At 34.1% G+C, this 22277-nt stretch overlaps 1 protein-coding gene across 1 annotated transcript in view; it reads right to left on the reverse strand.

Annotated features, from left to right (window-relative positions):
* Positions 1-3751: 3751 nt before the first annotated feature.
* LOC143381514 (transport and Golgi organization protein 1 homolog) overlaps positions 3752-22277 on the reverse strand; it is a 37603-nt gene continuing 19077 nt past the window's right edge. The window contains exons 7-27 of the mRNA XM_077105508.1: positions 20301-20432; positions 18069-18090; positions 17071-17159; positions 16753-16830; positions 16556-16666; positions 15259-15330; positions 14974-15078; positions 14209-14331; positions 14002-14110; positions 12903-12958; positions 12724-12814; positions 12414-12552; positions 10004-10105; positions 9089-9149; positions 8938-8973; positions 8795-8862; positions 8583-8683; positions 8262-8399; positions 7239-7315; positions 5492-5654; positions 3752-4481 (exon numbers count right to left, since the gene is read on the reverse strand). Of these exons, the coding sequence (XP_076961623.1) occupies positions 4168-4481; positions 5492-5654; positions 7239-7315; positions 8262-8399; positions 8583-8683; positions 8795-8862; positions 8938-8973; positions 9089-9149; positions 10004-10105; positions 12414-12552; positions 12724-12814; positions 12903-12958; positions 14002-14110; positions 14209-14331; positions 14974-15078; positions 15259-15330; positions 16556-16666; positions 16753-16830; positions 17071-17159; positions 18069-18090; positions 20301-20432 (2187 nt within the window). The 3' untranslated portion in view covers positions 3752-4167. The remainder of the gene's footprint in view (positions 4482-5491; positions 5655-7238; positions 7316-8261; positions 8400-8582; positions 8684-8794; positions 8863-8937; positions 8974-9088; positions 9150-10003; positions 10106-12413; positions 12553-12723; positions 12815-12902; positions 12959-14001; positions 14111-14208; positions 14332-14973; positions 15079-15258; positions 15331-16555; positions 16667-16752; positions 16831-17070; positions 17160-18068; positions 18091-20300; positions 20433-22277) is intronic.

Consider the following 22277-nt stretch of genomic DNA (forward strand, 5'->3'; position numbering starts at 1 on the left):
CTCCTTTGGATACAAGGTTTATTGTAGATTTTGAAACATGTTTTTACTTTTCTATTAATTGTGCAATTAATAGTCTTTTTCCTAATTTACCACTGTTCCTACCCTGCTTCCTGGAACAATACTGCTGTGGTAGGTATGCTCATCTTCAAACTTTAAAATACAGCAATAAGAATGTGCTAGAGTTTACACATTTGCTCACTTTTGCTCCAATATGGTCTTTTGATTTGAATCGACTTTAAACTTTTGAATTGAATTGGGTAGGATAGTACCAGATTGCTTTGAAAGGAAATTGGATCAGTTATGGTCTGTCTTATAGGCTGTTCCTTAGAGCTGACCTAAATTCACCCTCATCTGATAGTTCTACTTAGAAATAGTGTGCCTTGACCAGATCAATATCTTATATGGGAGTGCCCCCCAGATTGTAGCTGTGATTTTTTTCCAGATGACCAGATTGTTTTTCTGAAAGTAAGCATATTTTTAGTCATGTTGATTAGTTGTTCTACATCAGATTGCTATTGTTTCTAGGGTTAACATTAATGATTCTAGGGTTAACATTAAAACCATCTCTCTCAGAATAATTACAAATTTTTGGGTGGGTTTAAATCATGTAATCTAAAAATAATTGAGTCAGATGCTAATGAGATACTGCAGGAACAACTGCTGTTTTTCTGACAACTGATTGTGAAACCTTAAAACCTGCATACCTTGTCTTTATAAAGTGATGAGTATGCAAAATCTGGAAAGATATTCTGTTTTTTTTAATATAGGTAGATACAACTGCCATTTATTTCCTATTTAGATATATTGACATTCATATGAAAATATGCAGTCATTAGCCTATTATAATTTCAACATTTACATTAGTTTTAACTTAATGATGAGATATAAATAAAACTTTCATAGTACACAAGGTGGATATCTGATACACAGAACATAAAGATTTGTGAGGAGCTTTTTTGTGGGTTACATGTAGAACCCATGTATTTTAATATTCCCTATTTTAAATGAACAATGCATGAAGGGAATGCAATACTTGGCCTATTTTTAAACTAGTGTAAACCCTAATCATACCATCTGTTTGCTTTTTAAAACGAATAACAGTTATTTTAGCCCTTGCACTTCAAGAGATCTAGTCTTTAACTTTTCAGTTGTCTGTTAGGTCAATATTGTTTACTAGATGAATGTTAATAAAACTATATGAGCCTGAAAGAATTCTCAACCAAATTTAGTCTTTTCTTTCATCTGGATTGGGTTAATTTCACAAGTGCAAAAATAGTTCAGTCTACAGTAGTTCTAGGAAATGAAGAATTTGCCTTAATAAAATGTTCACTCAACTGAAACTCTTGAGTAGTCAAAATTTCCAGACTGTAAACTTCTCAAGAGAAGGGCCTCATCTTCTCCATGTCATGTAAACTTTCCAAGGTGCTTGGCAGCACTCTGTACTCTGTGGAATACTCAGTACCTTTTTGTTTGATATTACTGATGTTGAAGTTGCTCCCTTAAAATCTACTATTAAAATGTAGCAAAACTGATACATTGTTCTTTCTGTTTTTTTCCATAGACTATAAAACATGTATATCAAAGTGATAATTTAAAAAAAAAAAAACCTTTTTTTTGGTTGTAGATGGACACAGTACCTTTATATTTATATGTGGTGCTGAGGATCAAACCCAGTGCCTCACACGCAACCCCAGCCCCTCAAAGTGATCATTTATATGAAGAAACATTTAGCATCCTTCACATAAGAATGCTTTTTTTTAACCTCTATTTATTTATGTGATGCTGAGGATTAAACCCAGGGCCTTGCCTGTGCTAGGCAAGTACTCTACCACTGAGCCACAACCCCAGCTGCCACCAAAGAATGGGGTTATATGGAAAAAAAAAAGAGGATGCTTTGTATGAATGTCTTTCATCAGCATTAAACAAATTTAAATTGAACATTGTCATTAGCTTAGCTTTAATTCAGACCTGAATGACCAAACCTTCCCTGCCAAAAAAGGTGGTTTTATCTTCAAGCAATTAACACAAAACAATCTGTATCTCACAAATTAGTTGTTTAAATTTACTTTCTAGTGTGGGAGGGGATGAGTCACTGGACAATAATTACAACTATAGCAGTAATACTTTCAGGTTGAAACACTACTGCTTCACAAATGAAATGATTTTAGTAACTAAACTCAAACACAATTTGCTGGAGAGGACTTCTAAAACTTTTGAGATACAAAAGTATAATTGAATCAAGGGACAGTATTCTCTCACAACCGGTATATGGGCAGCTACCTTGGGCTTTGCTACAGAAGTGGTACAATCAGATGGATGTAAGGAGAGGCAACTATGGGTGGGTTCACAACTGCTCAGATAAACTACGTAGAACGCGTTATAGCTTACTAATAGAATAAATACAAAAAAGGCTTTAGAGGGAAAACTACTGTTGCTTTGAATAAAAAAATAAATCTGCCTTTCCTTGAAAATCTATCTTCTAGCTGACATCACCTTTATTTAAATGCTATTTTAAAATTAGAAGTTATAGTAACTTCAGCATTGCCTTGTGTACTGTAGAGGTTGAAAGATACATTCAAAATTGGTGTTTGTGACTTAAATTTTATTTTACATGGTTAAAAATGGCATAAGCTATTATATGGTTTTCCTCTTACACATAGCTGCTGCTTCTGATATTAAATGGAGGCTATGTAGATTGAATTCTTCCTAACGGACTCAAATTCTTTTTGATTCTGAGTCATCTTCAGTAGTTTAGAGATTTTGTTTCACAGAGATTTTGTTTCACACTGAAGCTTTTGCCCCTATTTTGAGAATACTTAGGGGACATAAAAAGAACAATGATATGTTCTAGGTTTCAACAATCCTATTACTTTCTAGAACTTTAAAGAATGGAAGAATATGGTCTAGCAGTAAACAAAAGTACCAGGCTTTTATAATTTTATTTAAATCTTAAACCTCTTAAAATGTACTGTTAAAATTGCTGTAATTAAAATTACAGCTCTGGAGAGCTAGTTCTTAGAAACATTGTTTTAAAGACAGTAGTTACAGATTCAGGACTTGCTTTAATTGATTTTTAAATAAAATATATTTGAGTATCTGTAAAAAAAAAAAGAATTTAATTCAGTCCATAGTTGCTGATTAAAGACATTATAAGCCTTAGAGTTTCATTCTTTCTTTCTCAGAGGATTATACTTTTCTAATTTTTTTATCATATTCCTTGAAAATCAGTGGCAAGGTATGGGAAAGAGAAGAGTGTGTGTGTACATTTTTTTAAAAGAAAGTTCCTTATTTTTTATAGACACAACACACCACCCTATATTTTACTGTTATAATGCAATAATGGCAAAAGCAGTAGAACTTCAGGTCAAACAACTCTTGCTACTAATGTAAACTCATTCTCAGAAAACCATTCTCACATGGACAGTGGTTAGAAAAAAGTACATGAATGTGCTACAAAAATAGAGCCACAAGACTTCTCACAAGTAAAAGAAATTCCTCTGTATAAGTCCACAGTTGACCAAGGTCCAGCCTCCTTAACAGTGAGCAACAGGAAATATGCTGCCAAGTCACCATCTTCAGTTCTGAGAGTGAGTTTACATGCTTCCCCAATGGCACAAAGTCACATGACGATCCAATGAATCAACAGACACTTGGGAAATATTAATAAACATTTTTTTATGAACTATTACAACAAAGAACTTCAGCAAGAAGGAAAATGAAGTTTATGATCTTTGAGTAAACATTTTTAGCATAACAGTCTCTGCGACCAGATATTTAAAGAGAAAAATCAAGCTTATAAAACACCATTTCTCTGTTATCAACTGGAATACACTAAAAATAGGATAATGGAAATACATGTTCTTAAAGCATTTCCACAGGAAATGTCCATAATTATGACATTCTAAATCATTTAGCAATTGTATATGCTACATTAACTAAAACAAAGGTATTCTTTATTGCACATTTTAAAGTTGAAAGGATACTCTAGTTTAAGTGGGGGATATTTAGGGGGAATATATTTTGGCTCCAAATGTATACTGCGCCAAGGCAGCTTCATTCTAAAAACATAAACCATTTAAAATAAACTTTTATATTTTGAAGCCAATAATCCTTCAACACAATGAATAGTTCATAGTCCACTTTCTGACTAAGTGTCAGAGGTTAATTTTATGGGCCCTGTTTTAAGGCCTGTGAACAGCCCTCACTACTCTGAGAATTGGGTGTAGGTGGAGGTTCATCTTTAAAGCCTGAAGACATTAAGTCTTTTGCAGCAGGTGGTGGCCCATAGTCTTGGGGACCATGAGTTGGAGGTGGTAATGGGGCACCAGGAATGAAGTACTCTCTTGGGCCAAATGAGCCTAAAGGTCTAAATGGTGCAGGTCCTGGAAAAAAATCACGAGGGTCAAAAGGCAAATCCCATTGTCCAGGTGGAACACCTGGTGCGTATTCTCTGAAGCCTATTGGTGGGCGAATACCAAGACCTGGAAAATAAAAAGGAAGTTATGTAAATAACCAGAAATTTCTAAACTTGGGTGATTTCAAGTATGTTAATATAGTCTTTAATTTCTCCCAAGCCTAGAACATCAACTGGTGAACATCCTGACTTGCCAGATGAGGCAAACTGAAATGGAACAAGTTTAGGTTATAGCCTGGCCAACCAGCCATGAAGCAACATATTAAGGATTTAAACATGGCTCTACCTAGCTCCAGGCTTATCTTTTTTCTTTCCCTACTATATAATTGCAGAATTATTTCTATCTCACAAGAGCTCCATTTATATTTGGAAGTACTATATTACCATGACAAGATGATAGATTATGAAATAAGAACTTTACTACATCAAAGATATTTTGATAAAAGGAAATCCCACTATTTATTACTGTATCCATTAAAAATTCATGAAGTATTTCAGCATGGACATTACACATGCCATCAGAATCAAGGTGCATGCCCCCCTGGAAAAGGCCTTCCACAGCCACCTAATTAAATCAGCAACATTTATTAGGTCACTGTTAAATCCTCATCTTTAACACTTCCCTCTGACTTTTCTCAAGGTAAGGAGGGTTTGACTTTTCCTTTTCTATATTCTATAACCTACTGCTTATGCTTCCATTATGGGTGATTACAAACTTTATGTTATAGGATTTTCATATCTGTGACAAAATGTTAAGTTATGGCATGTGTCTCATCCACCTTTCCATCTATTGCAGTGCATATCAACATATTTTCAACAAACATCTGCAGAAGTAATATTTCTGGCTTTTCTCTATATAACCCCTTATCCTTGTCTATGAGATAGCTATTGCCTATCTCAGTATAAGATTATGTAGTGTCCCATATATCCCAGAAAACTGGAGGAAAAGTTAAAATGTACTCAGCTGTATCCTTTCATTGTTAAGTCCTGAGATAGCAACCAACTGTTTTAGCAAGCAATAGAAATGAAAGATGAATGTGATTTATAAGTCAATCACTACTGTTCAGATAATCATACCAAATGGTGGAGGAATTGGTCGAGGCCCAAAAGGCCCACCGAGCTGAAATGGTGGTCCATACCAAAAGGGAGGTGGTGGAGGCCGTCCCATTGGGGGTTCCATAGGGGGGCCCATGAAGGGTACCCCTGAGAAAGGAGGGGGCCCTTTCATAGCCATATTAACCTGCAATTTAAGATTTGAAAGCAGTTAAAAGTTTTAAAATTCCTATGTATTAAGACAAAGTACCAACACCGATAAAAGCTAAAACCCAAAACAGGCACCTGTCCAGAAAACACCATCAGTGCAACAAAAACTCTACCCACCCCTCCTGTGTATTCCCACTGACAGCTTACAGAAGTTAGAAGGATTCCACAAGAGGGAGCAGTTTGTTACTGATTATATCTGCACAGGAAAGGGAAAGGCAAAAGGACTGGCAGACGTTATTAACAGAGGTGATTTCTGACCAGTATGTCATGCTGTATTCACTACAACCTATTTCAAAGGGAGTCCCCCCCATCACTTCCCTTTCATCACAATAGCTCATTACTTCCATATTAAGAATGAACAGAATAAAATGAAAAATCCATTCTCTACCGATGTAATAATAGCTACTATTCAGAGTATCTTCAGTAAGTCTTTCATATATTATTCAACCTCTGAGATCTTTAAGTAGACTGTCTTGTTTTAAATAAGAGGGAACAAAAGCAAATGGATTATCATAATTTGTTGAAGGCCACACTGCATATTAAAGGATCTCAATCCCAGGTTTGCCTCCAAGCCATGCTTTTCCCACCTCTACTCCTCTCTAACAACGGGTCTTTGCTCTCTTTTAAATCTTCTACTACAAAGGGGTTTGGGGGTCTTATCTAAGCTGCCCTTAGATTGCTCCAGAGATGTATATTCCTGGAATATGTATACACTGGAACTTGAGAACTATTTTCCAACACAATGTTATATACACAAATTAGGAAGACAAGGCTTTAATATTTAATTTCATTTACTGTACACCATTTGAGATATTGATTTATCATTTCCTATGAGTAGTGGGTTTGAAACTAAACAATTAAAAATTTATTTTATTATAGAGCTGCAGAAGACCTACCAGATATAATAGCAACACTTATGTGAACAAATGAGACCATTGCTTGGGACTGGCTCAAGAGGTCATTTCAGATTATCATTTTTGCACTGAAACAGTATTCCATTTTCAGAAAATCTGATACCAATCTAATTCAAATCACTCAAAATAGGGTTTGCACAAATGGAGGAATTCTTAAATAGCATTCTTCCAAACAAAAATAAAAATGATGAATTATATAATTTTTAATGAATTTACTTTGCCTTAGAACATTCAACACAAAACACCATATAAAGTTAGAGTGATAACTTTTCACATTCTGTAGTTCATTATAGTTGTACACACTTAAGCCACATTTCCAAGATAAGGAGAAAAGTAAGCTCAATATTGCATGCAGTTTAAAGCAAACAAGATCAGTGTCATGCTCTGAATATCCTTCCCAGAAATGCACAGAATAAAACCCAATTCAGTTCTCAACCTCTAAGTACTTACTCCAACTGGATGCTCAGTCAAAGAAGTAATGGTAGAAACTGAGGGGGTCTCAGGTTCTTGGGGAACAGTTTGCTTTTTAAAAAACAAATGGGATAGTACAACTAGAACACAAAGAAGGATAAAGCAAAGAGCAAGTACTGTAGGAAAGCAACATGTTCCTGCACGACCATGTGATTCACAGTAACTACAGAACTTACCTTGCCCTCATCCGTCACCTTAGCTGGAGAAGAACTTCTGGAGCTGCTGTTCATGTGAGCTGGACCACATCCTGGGTCTGTTAGAGATCAAAGAATGGATTCAGACTTATTCTAACATGAAGAGAATAAAAATCCTGCATCCACAATTACAGATTCTTTGAAATTACTTGGTCTCTTTACCAGAGGCAACAGATTTCCCAGATGCCTCAGAAGACCATTGAGTACAAGGTAAAGGTCCATCCATTGACCTTTGGGAAAGAAAGATCAGAGCCCTTGTATGTATTTTTCAGAAGAAAAAAACCACTGGTGGACAGGTCAGGGTTCAACAATAAATAGAAAGCAACATTAAAAATGGGTTGCCCAGGGGTTGGGGTCGTAGCTCAGTTGTAGAGTGTTTGCCTAGCATGTGTGAGGCACTGGGTTTGATTCTCAACACCACACCATCTACAATTAAAAATATGTAAAAAAAAATGGGTTGCCCAAAACGTAAATCACAATTTATGAAGAGACTTAAGTAAAATAAAGAACTGCCTTGGGTTGATAGAACAGCAAATTAAAACGTACTGGTCCTAAACTTTAAGCTATAGACTTGAGGTATGTGTAGGTTGGCTTTTCTTTAGTCTGTATAACCTGACTTCCAATCTTACCAAGACTACAGTCCTATTTAGAATTGGAAATAAGACTCAGTATTTCATATTGGAAATATGTATGCTACATAAAGTTTAAGGCTACTTTTAAAATATTTGGGAAAGGAACACCATAGAGATTTAATTTAAAGATAAAGGTTTATACTTCACAGTGTAAAATTTAAAAGAAAAAAACAATACAGGGACCTCCAGGAAAAAAAAAAATGTTTTCTATTCTAGAACAGATTTTACAGAAAACATTCACTAAGATAAAGTAAGAAATTATCTTCTATATATTGTACAGGCCCAAATTCTATGTTTTCATTAGAATATTCAAAAGGGAAAAAAAACCAAAACCTTGAAGCAGTTTACTATAAAGCAACATGTGAATGCTCACCAAATCCATTTCTAGGCATATCTCTTTGATTAAGAGTAGCAGAAGGAGGTCTCCCAGCTGGCTCTGCTGTCAGTGGAGGGGAACATTCTCCACCACTCACGGGGGATGGACCAAAAGAGCCGTTATGGCTCAGTGGACCTAAAGACAACAATGCCGTGTTACTACTTTAAGGCAGCGTTCTCCCTGACACCAACCCCCACACCTCCCGCTTTAGCAAATCATTCAGATTATTTCATAACCATTACACACAGAAATAAAAAGTAATTTACATACATTCTGCACCAAGAAATAAAATAGCTCCTTTTACAAAGTGCCCCCTACCTCTCTGAGGAGGATTTTGTAAATTTGGTCTCCCCTGCATTGGTTTTACAATCACAGGTTCATATTGCTGCATTGCCATCTTTTGGGTCATTTCCAGTAGTCTTGAATATTGAGAAAGAATGGGCTGAATTATGAAACAGCAATCATAGATAATATCTAGCATAACCTTAAAACACTATAAAACATACAGTAAGATACCAAAAATCACATACTTCTGTCTCAAATTAGCAGCTTCCCTTTTCTCTTCAGCTATAGCTCTTTCTGCAGAACGAGCTTTGAGCTATTAAAGAGAAAATATTCAAATTCAGTTGCGGTAGGCTATGCAAAAAATAAAGAAAAGGGGGAAAAATCTTACCCAATTATCATGAGCCTTCTTCTCATGCATAGCAATCTGAAAAAGACAACACATTAAAAAAAATGTTTTTAGGGACTCATTATAATAGCCTATAATTGTCTGTATTAGATATCAAAGAATTCTGCAACTACAGGACAGTATTAATTACTACCTGGTTTTTAAATGAGCGCTCGGTTTTCTGTAATTCTTCTTCCATCTCTTCAATTCTCCGCCTAAGAATTACAACAATTGAATAAAATTTGAAACATTCTGACCATTTTCACTTTATTCCATCAGCTATACTTTTAAAGACTTTTATCATACATAAAAAAACATTTCTATAGTGAAATGAATCCAGTGTGATCAAAACTAATACTACAGGCCAGGTGCAATGCCACATGCCAGTAATCCCAATGATTGGGAAGCTGAGGCAGGAGGATCACAAGTTCGAGGTCAGTCTCAGCAATTAAGTGGGAACCTATGCAACTGAGACCCTGTCTCAAAGTAAAAAAAAAGGTCTAAGGATGTAGCTTAGTAGTAAAGCACCAAAAATAAATAAATGAATAAATAAAATAAAAACCTAATACTAATAACTTCTTTATCATTTAATTGCTAGAAATTCTGAATTGATAAATTATAATTTCCTTAACTGTTCATCAGTGTGTTCTCAAGTAATTCTGCTAGAAATATCTTCCTCCTTAAAACTTTTTTCTTTTTTTTCAAATTATATCCATAGAAGATTTCCAAGGTCTATCAAATGCCACACTTTTGTGGGTCTTGATATAACACACAGCAAACTGATTTCTTAAAGAATTACTACAACATACAAAACCCCCAGAACTGTTTGCATTGACCAAGTTCCCTATGGTCTTGCCCATTGGGTACAAGTAAATTTTTGTTAACATTTTTCATTTGTTAAGTTGAAATTTATTTTTTCTCCTGTGTGAATTGAATGTGTTCATATCCTCTCATTATTTATACTTCCATGCTATTTTCTTCTATCTACATAATGTAAAAAAAAAGATTAAAAAGAAAGCTAACACTAATTCATTAGACATTGACACCCTCCTTTAGAAACTGAACTCACTTGTAATTTTTAACTTCCTGTACAGCGGAAACCACCTTTTCATCTGCAGCTGACAGCTGCTGCTCTTTTTCTAGTCTCTCACATTCTTCTTGACTCAGTTTCCTAAAATAAAGCCAGTTATCAAATCAAAAGTTTCTCTTTGTGAATATCACTTCCCACAATTCTATAAAATGCTTAGGCACATAAAATAGGAATTCAAACCTGCAATTTCATAAATCAAACTCTGGCAAATCACTTACATTTTCTAACTTCTCCTCTTAATTCTCTACTTACCAGTAAATAAAATAAATGTGAAAACAACATGTGCCCCAAGGGCGAGTCTCCTGTGTGTAAGATAATAAAAACTCACTTTACTTCAATGTGGAAGATCAGGACTGATCAACCTAACATAATTAACATATTAGGATAAAGCAGGGGATAATTCTTTTCTCCTTTCTGCCATGGGTAGGACACTAAGTATATCTTTGTCATGGAGGAACTCTTTTCTCAATCCAAGACTGGTACCATAATAAGGATATAGTCAGTCAAAGAAAAAATCTTCTAGAATATGTCTTTTAGCTATGCAATTAACCACAGAACATTTTTCACACTTTAGATATCTATTTCAAAAGAATTGTAAATTAAGCAAAAAGACAAATCTGAGTTTTGATAATGTCTATCAACCAGAAAAAGAAGCCAAACTGACCCACTATCAGAGTATTATCTACTGACAAGTTTTAACTCTGATCATGAAACTCAAGATGTTCATCTACTGACATAAAGGTAGCCACATTTAATGATTTAAAAAATACTATTTTCTGCTATCCTTGTACTACTTTAGCCATAGTTCCAATTCAAAAGATAATTAACTTGAAACTTAATTTTCCATAAATCAGAAGAACTACAGTAAAAAAGGATTACTGATACCAAATAGAAAAAGGGGATTATATATTCTTATATAGCTTCTCATTTAATTCTTCAGCAAGTATTTTATGAGTGGCTATAATATACTAGTTACCTTGTAAGATGCTAAAGAATAAAAGAGCTCACTGTTTCAGGTATAAATGATGCCTAAATGAATATAATAATTTTACCCACTGGTTTAAGAAGGAAAATGGAGAAAACAGAATCTTGAAGGACAGAGAGAATTTTGTTTCCAATTATCAAAGAGTTAGTCTGAGAGCACTAAGAACAATCAAAACATCTTTATAAGAATATAAAATTGTGTTTGAAGGGATCCAAGCTAAAAAGTCAGTGAAGATATATGTATGTGGCCAAGATACATTAGAAAAAGGAATCTCGACTTACAAGTAAGGCTGGCACTTTAAGGTACTTTTCTCCTATTAAAGATAACACAAAGATATGAGTCTGAATGAAGCCTTCATTAAATTCCTGGGCTTAGAGGAAAAAAGAGGCTACCAATAAAGGAACCCTTAATAAAAGCCCTAGTCTTTGAGTGTAGATTAGAAAGTACTGCACACTTAAGTGATGAACAGGCAAAAAATCCAAAAGGAACAATACTGAAACATTGAAAAGACAAGTCATTTTTGAATTATCTTAATTGCTGACTAAGTTTAAAGTGACAATCCTACTCAAGTAACCTCAACACTTTTCTATAAGAAGATAACTTCGTCTTAGTCCTCAAATTTCATCTATAATTATCACAACAATGTTGGCCAATCAAAACTGACCAGGCACTCCATAAAACAAAATTCTGTGAGAAAAAATTCCACAGAAAAGGAAACCAGCTAATGCGGTTATCCGCATTCAAGTATTTTTGTGGATTAAAAACTTCAAATGAACTTTCAAAAAATAACTAGCTCCATACTAATAAGATTAATATATAAATATATACTACAAACAAGTACTTCTGTAATCATAACTCCTAAGGTCCTTGCCACAGTTCCATTTTGTGTGAACATCTGAGATATTCAAGTCCAAAACTTGTACCATCAATAAGTAAATATTATTCCTTTTTGAAGTTTTTATTCTACTAAAACATGTCATTCCAAATCACTCAGTATTTTTAAAGGTCCAGAGTTAGAGATATAAGTTCAAACATTAGAATTACATAACTGATCACAATGAAAGGTAATTAAAATAAATAGGGGGATCATAGAAAGGGTCTAGAACTTTGAGAGGTATTTCCACATCAGTGACTGTTAATACCATTTTACCACTTCCTGCCTTCATATGAATTTGACAATTGATTATGATTTCCTCACAGCCTTAGTTTACGGTTCCAACTACCTCAGGACCCTTAACACTGACAATGGAAAGAAAAATGCAACTTATAGGAAACAAAACACAAAGGAAAAAAGACAAATCTCTACTTATTACAACTAGAAGAAATTGTAAATAATCTTAAGAAAAGATAAAATTATCTATTAGTTCACACAGTGATAACAATAACAAACAATGAAAATCTTACTTTTGTAGTGCCATCTCATTTTTCTGGTAGAGTTCATTTAAAATCTCCACTTTCTGCCTTAGAGTTTTGCATTCCTCTTCCAGTCCAACTTTAGAAGACTGTAGTGAATTGCAGTCACATTCTAATTTCTTTATTTGGTCTGTAAAGGATAAAACAGCTTATCTCTATATGTGTACAAGGACTTAAGAACTTGTTTGAGGGAGTAGTGCCAAGAAAAGTAAGAAGCATGAAAGCAAGAAGCCATTCTTTATCTTTCCAATAAAATTTTAAGTCTTTCCAACATGGCAATTTCTTCTCAAGAAGAACCCACCTTCTAGATTATATTTTGTGGACATCGAGGCTTTTAGCTTAAGTTGTAAAAGTTTTAGATCCTCTTCAACTACTGATATTGTAGTTTGTGTCTAAAAATTGCAGAAAAGAGAGGTATTCTTAAAAGTGAGGCACAGGAAGAATTCACAGGCACTATGAGACTCTTACAAAGAACTATACCCGAGAGACATCCATCATCTGCTTAATTTGATCTTTGATCTTCTCATTCCAATCACCTAAAAAACAAAAGACTTTAGCTTTTTCTTTCCTTACTTTTAACTCTATATTCTCCTAACTTCCCCAAACTAAATAATGATTGTGTTCAAACACCAGAAGAAAAAAAATCAATTAAATAACTAAACTGATTAGACTAATGACTTTTAAGAGAATTGCAAGCTTAGATTTAAAAAAAAAAAAGAGAGAGAGAGGTGAATTTCAGGCTGGGGTTGTGGCTCAGTCGTAGAGTGCTCACCTAGCATGTGTGAGGCACTGAGTTTGATCCTCAGCATAAAAATAAATAAAAGTACTGTGTCTGTCTTAAAAACAAAACAAAAAAAAGGTGAATTTCTAGTTTGCACAACTAAAATGTTATCTATGCTATTATTGTAAGATAAAAGCTTTTCTTCTCTCTCAGATCTATCTTCACCTGGGCAAGTAAGTGTCTTATTTAGAAAGATTCAATCCTCTATTTTCTCCCTGAATCTACTACCAGGTGTGGTTTGAAATACTTGCTAAGTAAGCAATATCCAACTTGGGAGAAAACAACTGGAAATATTTTCCTCATCAGTAAACACTGTTAAACTCCTTCTCTCTAGCTTTCTGATAGTCTCTAGCTTCTGTTCTCACAGCCTTAGTTTATGGTTCCAACTACCTCCGAACTCTTAAGACTGACTGTGGACCTTAAAACCACAGAGCCATAGAGAAGATGAGTTATCAAAATCAACTATCATCTGCATAAGATAAGAAATAAATTTCTCTTACTGTACAATGTTCAATACTCTAAGTATTGTATAGGATGTGACTATTGTAGCTGCAGTGTACTTACTAGTTTTCAATGGGATAGAAAAAGTCAGTGTTCTTCACATGCCTATTGCTACATTATACCCCAACAACCCACCTCTGCCAATGCAACAGACATATCTATAGATCCAGTGATATGTGTCTACAACCCTGAAGCTTAAGAAGAAAATCAGCCAGCTAAAAAGTGGCATCTGTATAAATACTTAATTAAAGACAGGAAAGCAAAAAAAGGATTCAACCTCCCTGAGACTGATCTTACCTGCTACCTCTCCGTTGGTTAATTCATCTGACTCATCTTCTCTATTTTGATCCTCAGATTCAGATTCACATTGTAACCGATTCAACTGTGTGATATAATTAGTCAAAGCCTAGAAAAGAAGCAAAAGTTTGGAAGACTCTCAATTTTAATTCAGAAGATTTCAGGAGAATTCGTGAGATGAAACATGTATTTGGAGTATAAACTTACATTAATAGTATCATCTTTGTGATTAAGATCTACAAGTAAATCTTTCTGGGTCTTCTCAAATGATTTGATGTGTTCACTGAGCTCAGTGTGTGATGTACACCAGTCTTTGACTTCCTGCTGCAACTGAAAAGTCAAAACACATGAATTCCTGTGGGTTAGGGAGGGGTCTCTGCACTGGATACATCAGGACTACAAGACTTAGACAAAGAAATAGAGAACCATACTCCTCGGTGGCCTGCCTCAATCGAGGGGGTTGAGACCTTGGTTAAGGAAGAGGGCCGAGTGGCCCCAACTCTCACAGCTGCAGTAAGAACATCAGAGCTCTCAGGAAGTTGACCCTGTTTATTGCATTCCCCAGAAAATTGCTGCCAATTCAAATAATTTACCTCCAGCAGGAATGGCTGGACACATATGACTGTCTCCTAAATTTAAACTCCTTATCATGTAATCTTCCCTTGGCCGGTGAATCAGTAACTACTCAAAAGAGGATCATAAAATACTTAATTTTCTGGTTTAAAAAGTTTCTTTGAGGCTATGCAAGTTAATAACTGATTGACATTTGATAAGAAAAGCAATAATCCAAAAATCCAAAACAGATGGAGAACATATATATGCACTCAATTTAGGGAGCATGTTTAAACTTTGCATATCTAGAAAAGGTCCTAAATGAATATTTCTTACCTCAGAAACAGATCCAAGAAAGATACAAGATAATGATATTCACTTCTCTAGTTTACATTATGTATGACATCAAATTTTCTTTACCTGCTCTTTCGTCTTCATAAGCATGGTATTTTCTTGCTGAAGCTGACAGCATTCCAACTTCACCTTCTCTTCACGAAGCTTAGCTTCATTGAGGACAATTTGAAGCTAATGCAAAACACTACAGTTAGTGAATTAATTCCAAAGAAAAAACAGAGTTATACTTTCCCAAACCAGACATCATATAGTTCTCATTTTTTGCACATTTTAGCACACTTCAAATTTTTGGTCCGCAACAAAACTAAGATGTAGTATTAATATCCCGTTAGCAAGAGTTGGCAGCTTTACCTCTGAAAGTTCAGAAGTATTCACTGAAATGACATCTTCAAGCTTCTCTATAGATTTCTTATTTTCCATTATCTGCCAGGTGAAAACAGAACACAAAATATGCATTAGAATTTCAGTAGAAATACTGATGTGTGTGTGTGTGTGTGTGTGTGTGTGTGTGTGTGTGTACACACATATATATACTAAAAAGATAAACACAATAAAATATTTGTCAAGCCATCCCATTACATTTCAGGTAAATGCAGGGGATCCAGCTTTGGACTAAGCAAAAAATCAAGAACTGAAAGAGATGAGGGAAAATGAAGTCATAAATATTTCATGGCATCCACAACCTTACTGTTTATGAGATAACCAGAAAAAAAGGTCAAAGTATAGAAAATCATAATGCAATAATAAAATGTTTTAAAGCATAGAAAATTAATTAATTACTGTTTCAAATAAACCAGTTCAAATTAGTAACTTTTTTTTTTCTAGTGATAGAGAAAAAAATTTCCTAAGATCATTTTTAAAATTTTCTTATTTGAAGTAAAAAATGTTAAAATTTAAGGGAGAATAGACTAATCTCACATACAGAAGAATTCCCAAAAATTTATAAAGATATTCGCTCCTTAAGGAAGTGGACATAACTCTGCAATCTTTGTTTGCAATGCCTGGGATTGAATCCTGGGCCTCATGCATGCTAGGCAAGTGCTCTACCATGAGCTGCATCCTGAACTCGTAACTCTTCATACTTTTACTGTGGGCTGTGCATGGTAACTTCCAAAGAATATAATATGAAAAGGATTGGAAAGAATTTTTACAGTGGAGAAATCTGATAAATACTACCTCAGCTAGGTGATCAAGCTTACTTGAGGGTAGGATATTTCAGAACACACTCTCTACTATCTTTTGCAACTTTTATGTAATTACAGAAACTTATAGAAATTGAAAATGAAATATGTAAGTAAAATTTTTTTTAAGTACAGAAAATTGATTAATTCATTACTCTTTCAAGTAAAAAGTAAACAAATACTGTTCAATTGGACAATAGTTTTTTAGTTGATATGCATGTTTCCAAGGGCAGAGCAAAGCAATATGAAAATTATCCAAGGTTAAGAATAAAAATATTTCCTAGGCCCATAAAAATAATTTGTTGTATCAGTACTTAAAAGTTCCACAAAATGGGCACAGAAGTGGGTTCAACTTCCTTGACTCCTAATCTTACTTTAGTTAACAGCTAGACTAAGTTCAACTTAACCAATTTTACAAAATATTTCAAAAGCCAAATTACAGGAACACTTAGCAGCAAAACTCTTACCCAGTCGTGATTCTTAGCTTTCTGTTCTCTTTCAGATTCTAACATAACATGAAGAGTTTTAGTTCTCTCATCCAGAAATTCTTTAGCTTTTTCAAGAAGCTTTATTTTATCCTGGGGAAAAAGGTGTCAAGATTACTCACTCATTACATTTACTTTTGAGTTTAGAATGTAATTCCCCCCAAAGAAGGGATTTTTACCTTATATTTAGTTGCTTCATCAGAAAGAATCATATTTTGTTTCATGGTTTCTTGGACCTGTTTCTTTAATTCCTTCATCTATGTAAATAAAGCATTCAGAATTAAGATACACAAATTATAGTGCTATTATACAAGTTACTTCCAGACAAGTGACCCTTTCCAGAAGAAAGCAGTACTTAATACATATGACTGCTTAGAATTTGGATGATTTGTAGGAAATAATGAAACAAAAATTTTAAAATATGATTTTTAAATTAAAACAGGTAGAAATGATTCAAGCTAGAACCAAGGGAGAAAGAAACAAAAAAATAATTATACCTTCTCTTCATACTTTGAAAATTTGTGTATCAGTTCTTCATTTTCTTTCATGAAATTGATTATCTTTTGGGAAATTTGCTGTTCAGTGACTAAAAGGGGAAAATACACAAGATTATTACAATCACTAAATGCAATTCAATTACTCAATCTACTAAAAGCAAAGACATGTTATATGGTACTATGAGGAAATACTTCTTAGCATAAGTATTATGCTTTTAAAAAGCAATCTATGCTTATTAGCAATAAGAGTATAAAATTATTAAAATTTAAGAATAATATAAGAACAATGATATTTTGCCGGCGGCGGTGGTGCACACCTGTAATCCCAGTGGCTCAGGAGGCTGAGCTAGAAGGATCCCAAGTTCAAAGCCAGCCTCAGCAATAGCGAGACACTAAGCTACCAAGTGAGATTTGGTCTCTAAATATAGGGGGTTGGGGATGTGGCTAAGTAGAGTGCCCCAGAGTTCAATCCCAGGTACCCCTCCCATCCAAAATGATATTTCAATTTAAGCTTATTTCACAGATGGGAAATACATTAAAGTGTTGTAGCTTGATATTCCTCCCTTCTCAAAACACTTTCTTTTCAGAAAATGGAATCATTTAATTCTTTGCAAAGAAAAACAGAAATGAAAGCATACTGATTCACATTACCATTCTTTAAATTATCTACTCAATTACTTAATGCATGATTAAATCATTAGCATAGAAATACTCTTCAAATGTAATACATCTGCATTACATCAATATTCAAAGTTAATCTGCCCCAAATTAAAACATCATCTCCCTATCCACAATTTGTTCCTCCTCTTTATCTCCTATCTCAGAGTTGGAACCATCATCATCTACTCTATTATCCATGCTAGCAACCTAGGAATAGTAAAATTTTCAGGAGGTAAAAAAAGTAATAGACATTAAAAGTCACTGTATCTACTTCTAACATACATAAAACACACATCAAACACCAATACAATACAAGTTTAAGAAACCTAAAAATTTACCTTGATATACTCTATCTTTTACCTAGAAGAGAGAAAAAAGATTAAATTTTATGTCAAACATCTGCTCAATAGAAACAGCATTCCTAAAACAACAGTCAGAATCATAACCAAGTGAGAATTTAATAACATTCTGGTTCAGAATAATAAATTTATAGGATTAAAAATAAGTAAAGGTTAACAAGCATTTTAAATTTAATTGTTAGTGATATTTCATAAATAGGCTCTGACATAAAAACACTAAGATATGTACCTTATTTCACAGTAAAGATGTGTGTGAATGTGTGTGTGTGTGTGTGTACTCAAAATCATTTACTTGAGAATTCTACATAACCAGGATAAAGTCCAGAAACAATGACTATTCAAAAGGAATCTGAGGAAACAATATTAAAGGCATAATATTTGTACTAAGATATGCCACTTTCACTCACCAGAAAACATCTTAGAACTCCAATTTAAATTTGGCTATTGGCTGAATTTAGAAACTAAGAGGCTACATCATCTTATTTCTACAAACCACTAAATATATAGCAAGAAATCTGAAAGGGAAGACTGCTAGAAGAAAATGCACAAGCAACTAGAGAAATGACAATTAACATATTCTGGAAAGGACAAAAACAATCATTTCCTAAAGACAGCAATAAACTGCCTGATAATAAAACCTAAGCAGAAATTTTTAAAAAACATCACTAAATTTCTTTGTAACTTAGCATATACTTGTCCTTTCAAATGTTATAAATGGTGATGGGATACTCAGATGTGTCCATGGATCATCCATGGGATCTTCGTAATAGGAAATTGCATTCAGAAAACTCCAACACAGAAAGAAATGGCATTTCTTTAATGTCATAGCCTTGCTAACCTTTTACTCAAAATGACAACAGAGGAAAATGGGAAGTGTCATAAAAGGAGTCATCTAAGGAAGAGACTAAAGCTCCAAAGTCAAATGCCGAAACTGAGGAGCAACAACTAGGAACCAGATCACACATAACCTAGTGAAAAGAGAAACAGGTCCCGGGGTTCTTGAAATGAGAAACAAGAGAGAAATATAAAGTGTTTTCATGTTTTTTCCTTCTCTTTATCCTTCTATTTCCTTTTTCCTTTTAGCTGAGAAAAAGTTCAATGAGATTGAACTGTTCCTCACAGGAATCCAGGCAAATGATTCTTCTATTTAAGAAGGGAATACTTTTTAAGAGATTTTACACTCAATTGTACAAGGAGAGGAAACTTATCTTAACAATGATATGTCTGATATAATTAATAAATCAGAAAAAGAATACTCAGATTTGAAAAGATTTGTATTCAATGCTTTTGGCCTCTTTAACTGTTAGGCTTTTCATATGCAAAGTCCATTTACCTAAAATAATTTTCTTCCAATTATGTTAAATAACTATGAAACAGAATGACCTACAGTACAAACATAAGTATGTATAAGGGTATATATATACGCTTATACATATGTGTACACACATACACAGAGATAGACTAATTCTGCTCAGAAAAAAAAGACTTAATGAACAAAACATTTAATGGATTTTTGGACAACACATAATCTATACTTCCAAATAAAAAGGTATTTTCTGAACATATGATCAAATCATAAAATCTGGGAAAAATATATATAAAAGACTGGAAAAATTATCTCATCTCCTTTTTCTCATTTTACTGTATTTCTTTGTAGCATTTCCCCCTGTTTATATGTGTTTATATTAACATACAGTTCATCAACATTTAAATCTTAGTTTCTGCTTTTTTTTCCACTTCACATTTAATTGTGAGCATTTTCTGTACCTCAAAGCTTTGAAATAGATAAATCTGCCTACTATTCCATTAAGCAAACATACAATAACCCCTAAATGAATTATGTTGTGCTAAGTCTTCAATCTAATACACTGTTCCACTGAAAAACATTACCAAAATCTTCAAAGCATAGTTATTTCTTTAATATAGATTACTAGACATATATGCTACATAAAAGGATATTTATCTAACCTATCCCATCTTTTATCCGACTTTTAAGACTTCTGATATGTATGAAACTACTGGTCAGGATGGCTGTAAGAATTACCAGTTCTACCAACTGCACCCACACTAAATTATTTTATAAGGTTAGTTTGACTTAAACCACTAATTTGTGTTTTAGCAACTGAAAAGGAAAAAAAGTGGGGGGGCAGTGACTATATAAAATAATCCTTGTGCTTATGTGCTAAGGTATAAGTAAGTTAATTTACTCACAACAAGAACAGTTCTCCAAAAGAAAATGACAAAGGATACCAATCCAAAGAAAACAGTGAAAACTACAGGCTCCCATGGTAGTCCATAAAAATCAGGCCCAGGTTGATACTCATCAGGCAATGTAGTAAACAGCTGAAACAGACAAATTAGAAGAAATGGGAAACCTTAAATTTATAACAAAACAGTCACAAAGAATCATGGCAATTCTAAACCAACCTCCTCATCAGAAATCCACCTCCTCAATATTTTCCAATAGTTTCTTCAAGAGAAAGGATACTGGCAGTCTCATATTTTTTGTTCACTTGCAGTGTTTTCAAGTATAATGAATCTAAATACTTTTTAAAAAAAATTATTTATGTATCTTTAGTTTCAGGTGGACACATTATTTTGTTTTTATATGGTGCTAAGGATCGAACCCCTAACCTTAACCCTAACCCTGACCATAACCCTAAATCTAACCCTAACCCTAACCCTAACCCTAACCCTAACCCTAACCCTGTGCCTCATGCATGATAGGCAAGAGCTCTACCACTGAACCACAACCCCAGCCTGAATCTAAATACTTTAAATTGAGCATACATTTCCAGTTTGTAACAGGCCCTATATCATCACATTGTCTAACACCTGGCTAGAATCCCTCTGGATCATTCTTTTCTCTTAGATAACCTGGTTTTTATAATTTAAAAAATTCATTTAAGACAAAAACTTAAATATATGAAAGAACTAATTAATTTTATGGCAACAAATAAAAACAATGAAACAATAAAAAATTTCAAGACCCTTTGGGTATCATTTGATAAGCTAGAAGAATACCTTACTATTCTGAAAAGTGTTTAAATGAAGAAAAGGAAACAAATATTTATCTCCTGCCTTAACTATACAAACCAAATATCTGTGTAAAGAATAATCAATCATAGCCAGGCGCCGTGGCACACACTTGTAATCCCAGTAGCTAGGGAGGCTGAGGAGGGAGGATAGCAAGTCCAAAGTCAGCCTCAGCAAAAGGGAATTGCTAAGCAACTCAGTGAAACACTGTATATAAATAAAATACAAAATAGGGCTGGGGATATGGCTCACTAGCCAAGTGCCCCTGAGTTTAATCACCAGTTCCCCCCTCCAAAAAAAAAGAATAATCAAATTTTTATTTGTGTAGGCATCCCAGCCTTTAAATGAAGAAAGAAAAATCCCAGCAACTCAGACCATTGCTATTTTGCAACCTATAATATATTAGCAAATCTCACCAACGTCACTGTTGACTAGTAGTCAACATCAAAGGAGAGGACATGCATATGTCAATGCAATATTTCCTATTAAGTTTTCATAAGAAACAGAATTGAACCTAAACCTGACTACCAATTTCCAAGAAATATAAAGCAACAGAGAGAGGCTGAGGTTGTTAGCTCAGCACTTGCCTAGAATGCATAAAGCCCGAGGTTCAATCCCCAGCACCACCAAAAAAAAAAAAAAAAAAAAAAAAAAAAGGCAATAGAGAAAACAGATTAAATTGTTGTACCAGGGGGATTGTCATTTATTCACCAAAACTACAATATATCCTAGAAGTCCCACAAACATATTTTTTTCAATTATTGCAAAAAGCTACAACAAAAGGAGAAATCAATAGATAGTAACTTATATGATACTTGTTCTCCCACTGAAAGCAACCAGAAAGTTGGAATATATATATATATATTTTTTTTTTGGTACCAGGGATTGAACTCAAGAGCACTTGATCACTGAGCCACATCCCCAGTCTCAGCCCCATTTTGTATTTTATTTAGAGACAGGGTCTCACTGAGTTACTTAGAACCTCACTTTTGCTAAGGCTGGCTTTGAACTCGTGATCCTCTCTCAGCCTCCCGAGCCACTAGAATATTAAGGCATGTGCCACCATGCCCAGTCAAAATATATTTTTAAAGAGCTATTTTTCATATAGAAAGCCACAAGGGACATGCAACTGTCACCCCTAAGAGCAGGAGA

This window comes from Callospermophilus lateralis, chromosome 15 (assembly GCF_048772815.1).
Source record: "Callospermophilus lateralis isolate mCalLat2 chromosome 15, mCalLat2.hap1, whole genome shotgun sequence".
Taxonomy (NCBI): Eukaryota; Metazoa; Chordata; class Mammalia; order Rodentia; family Sciuridae; genus Callospermophilus; species Callospermophilus lateralis.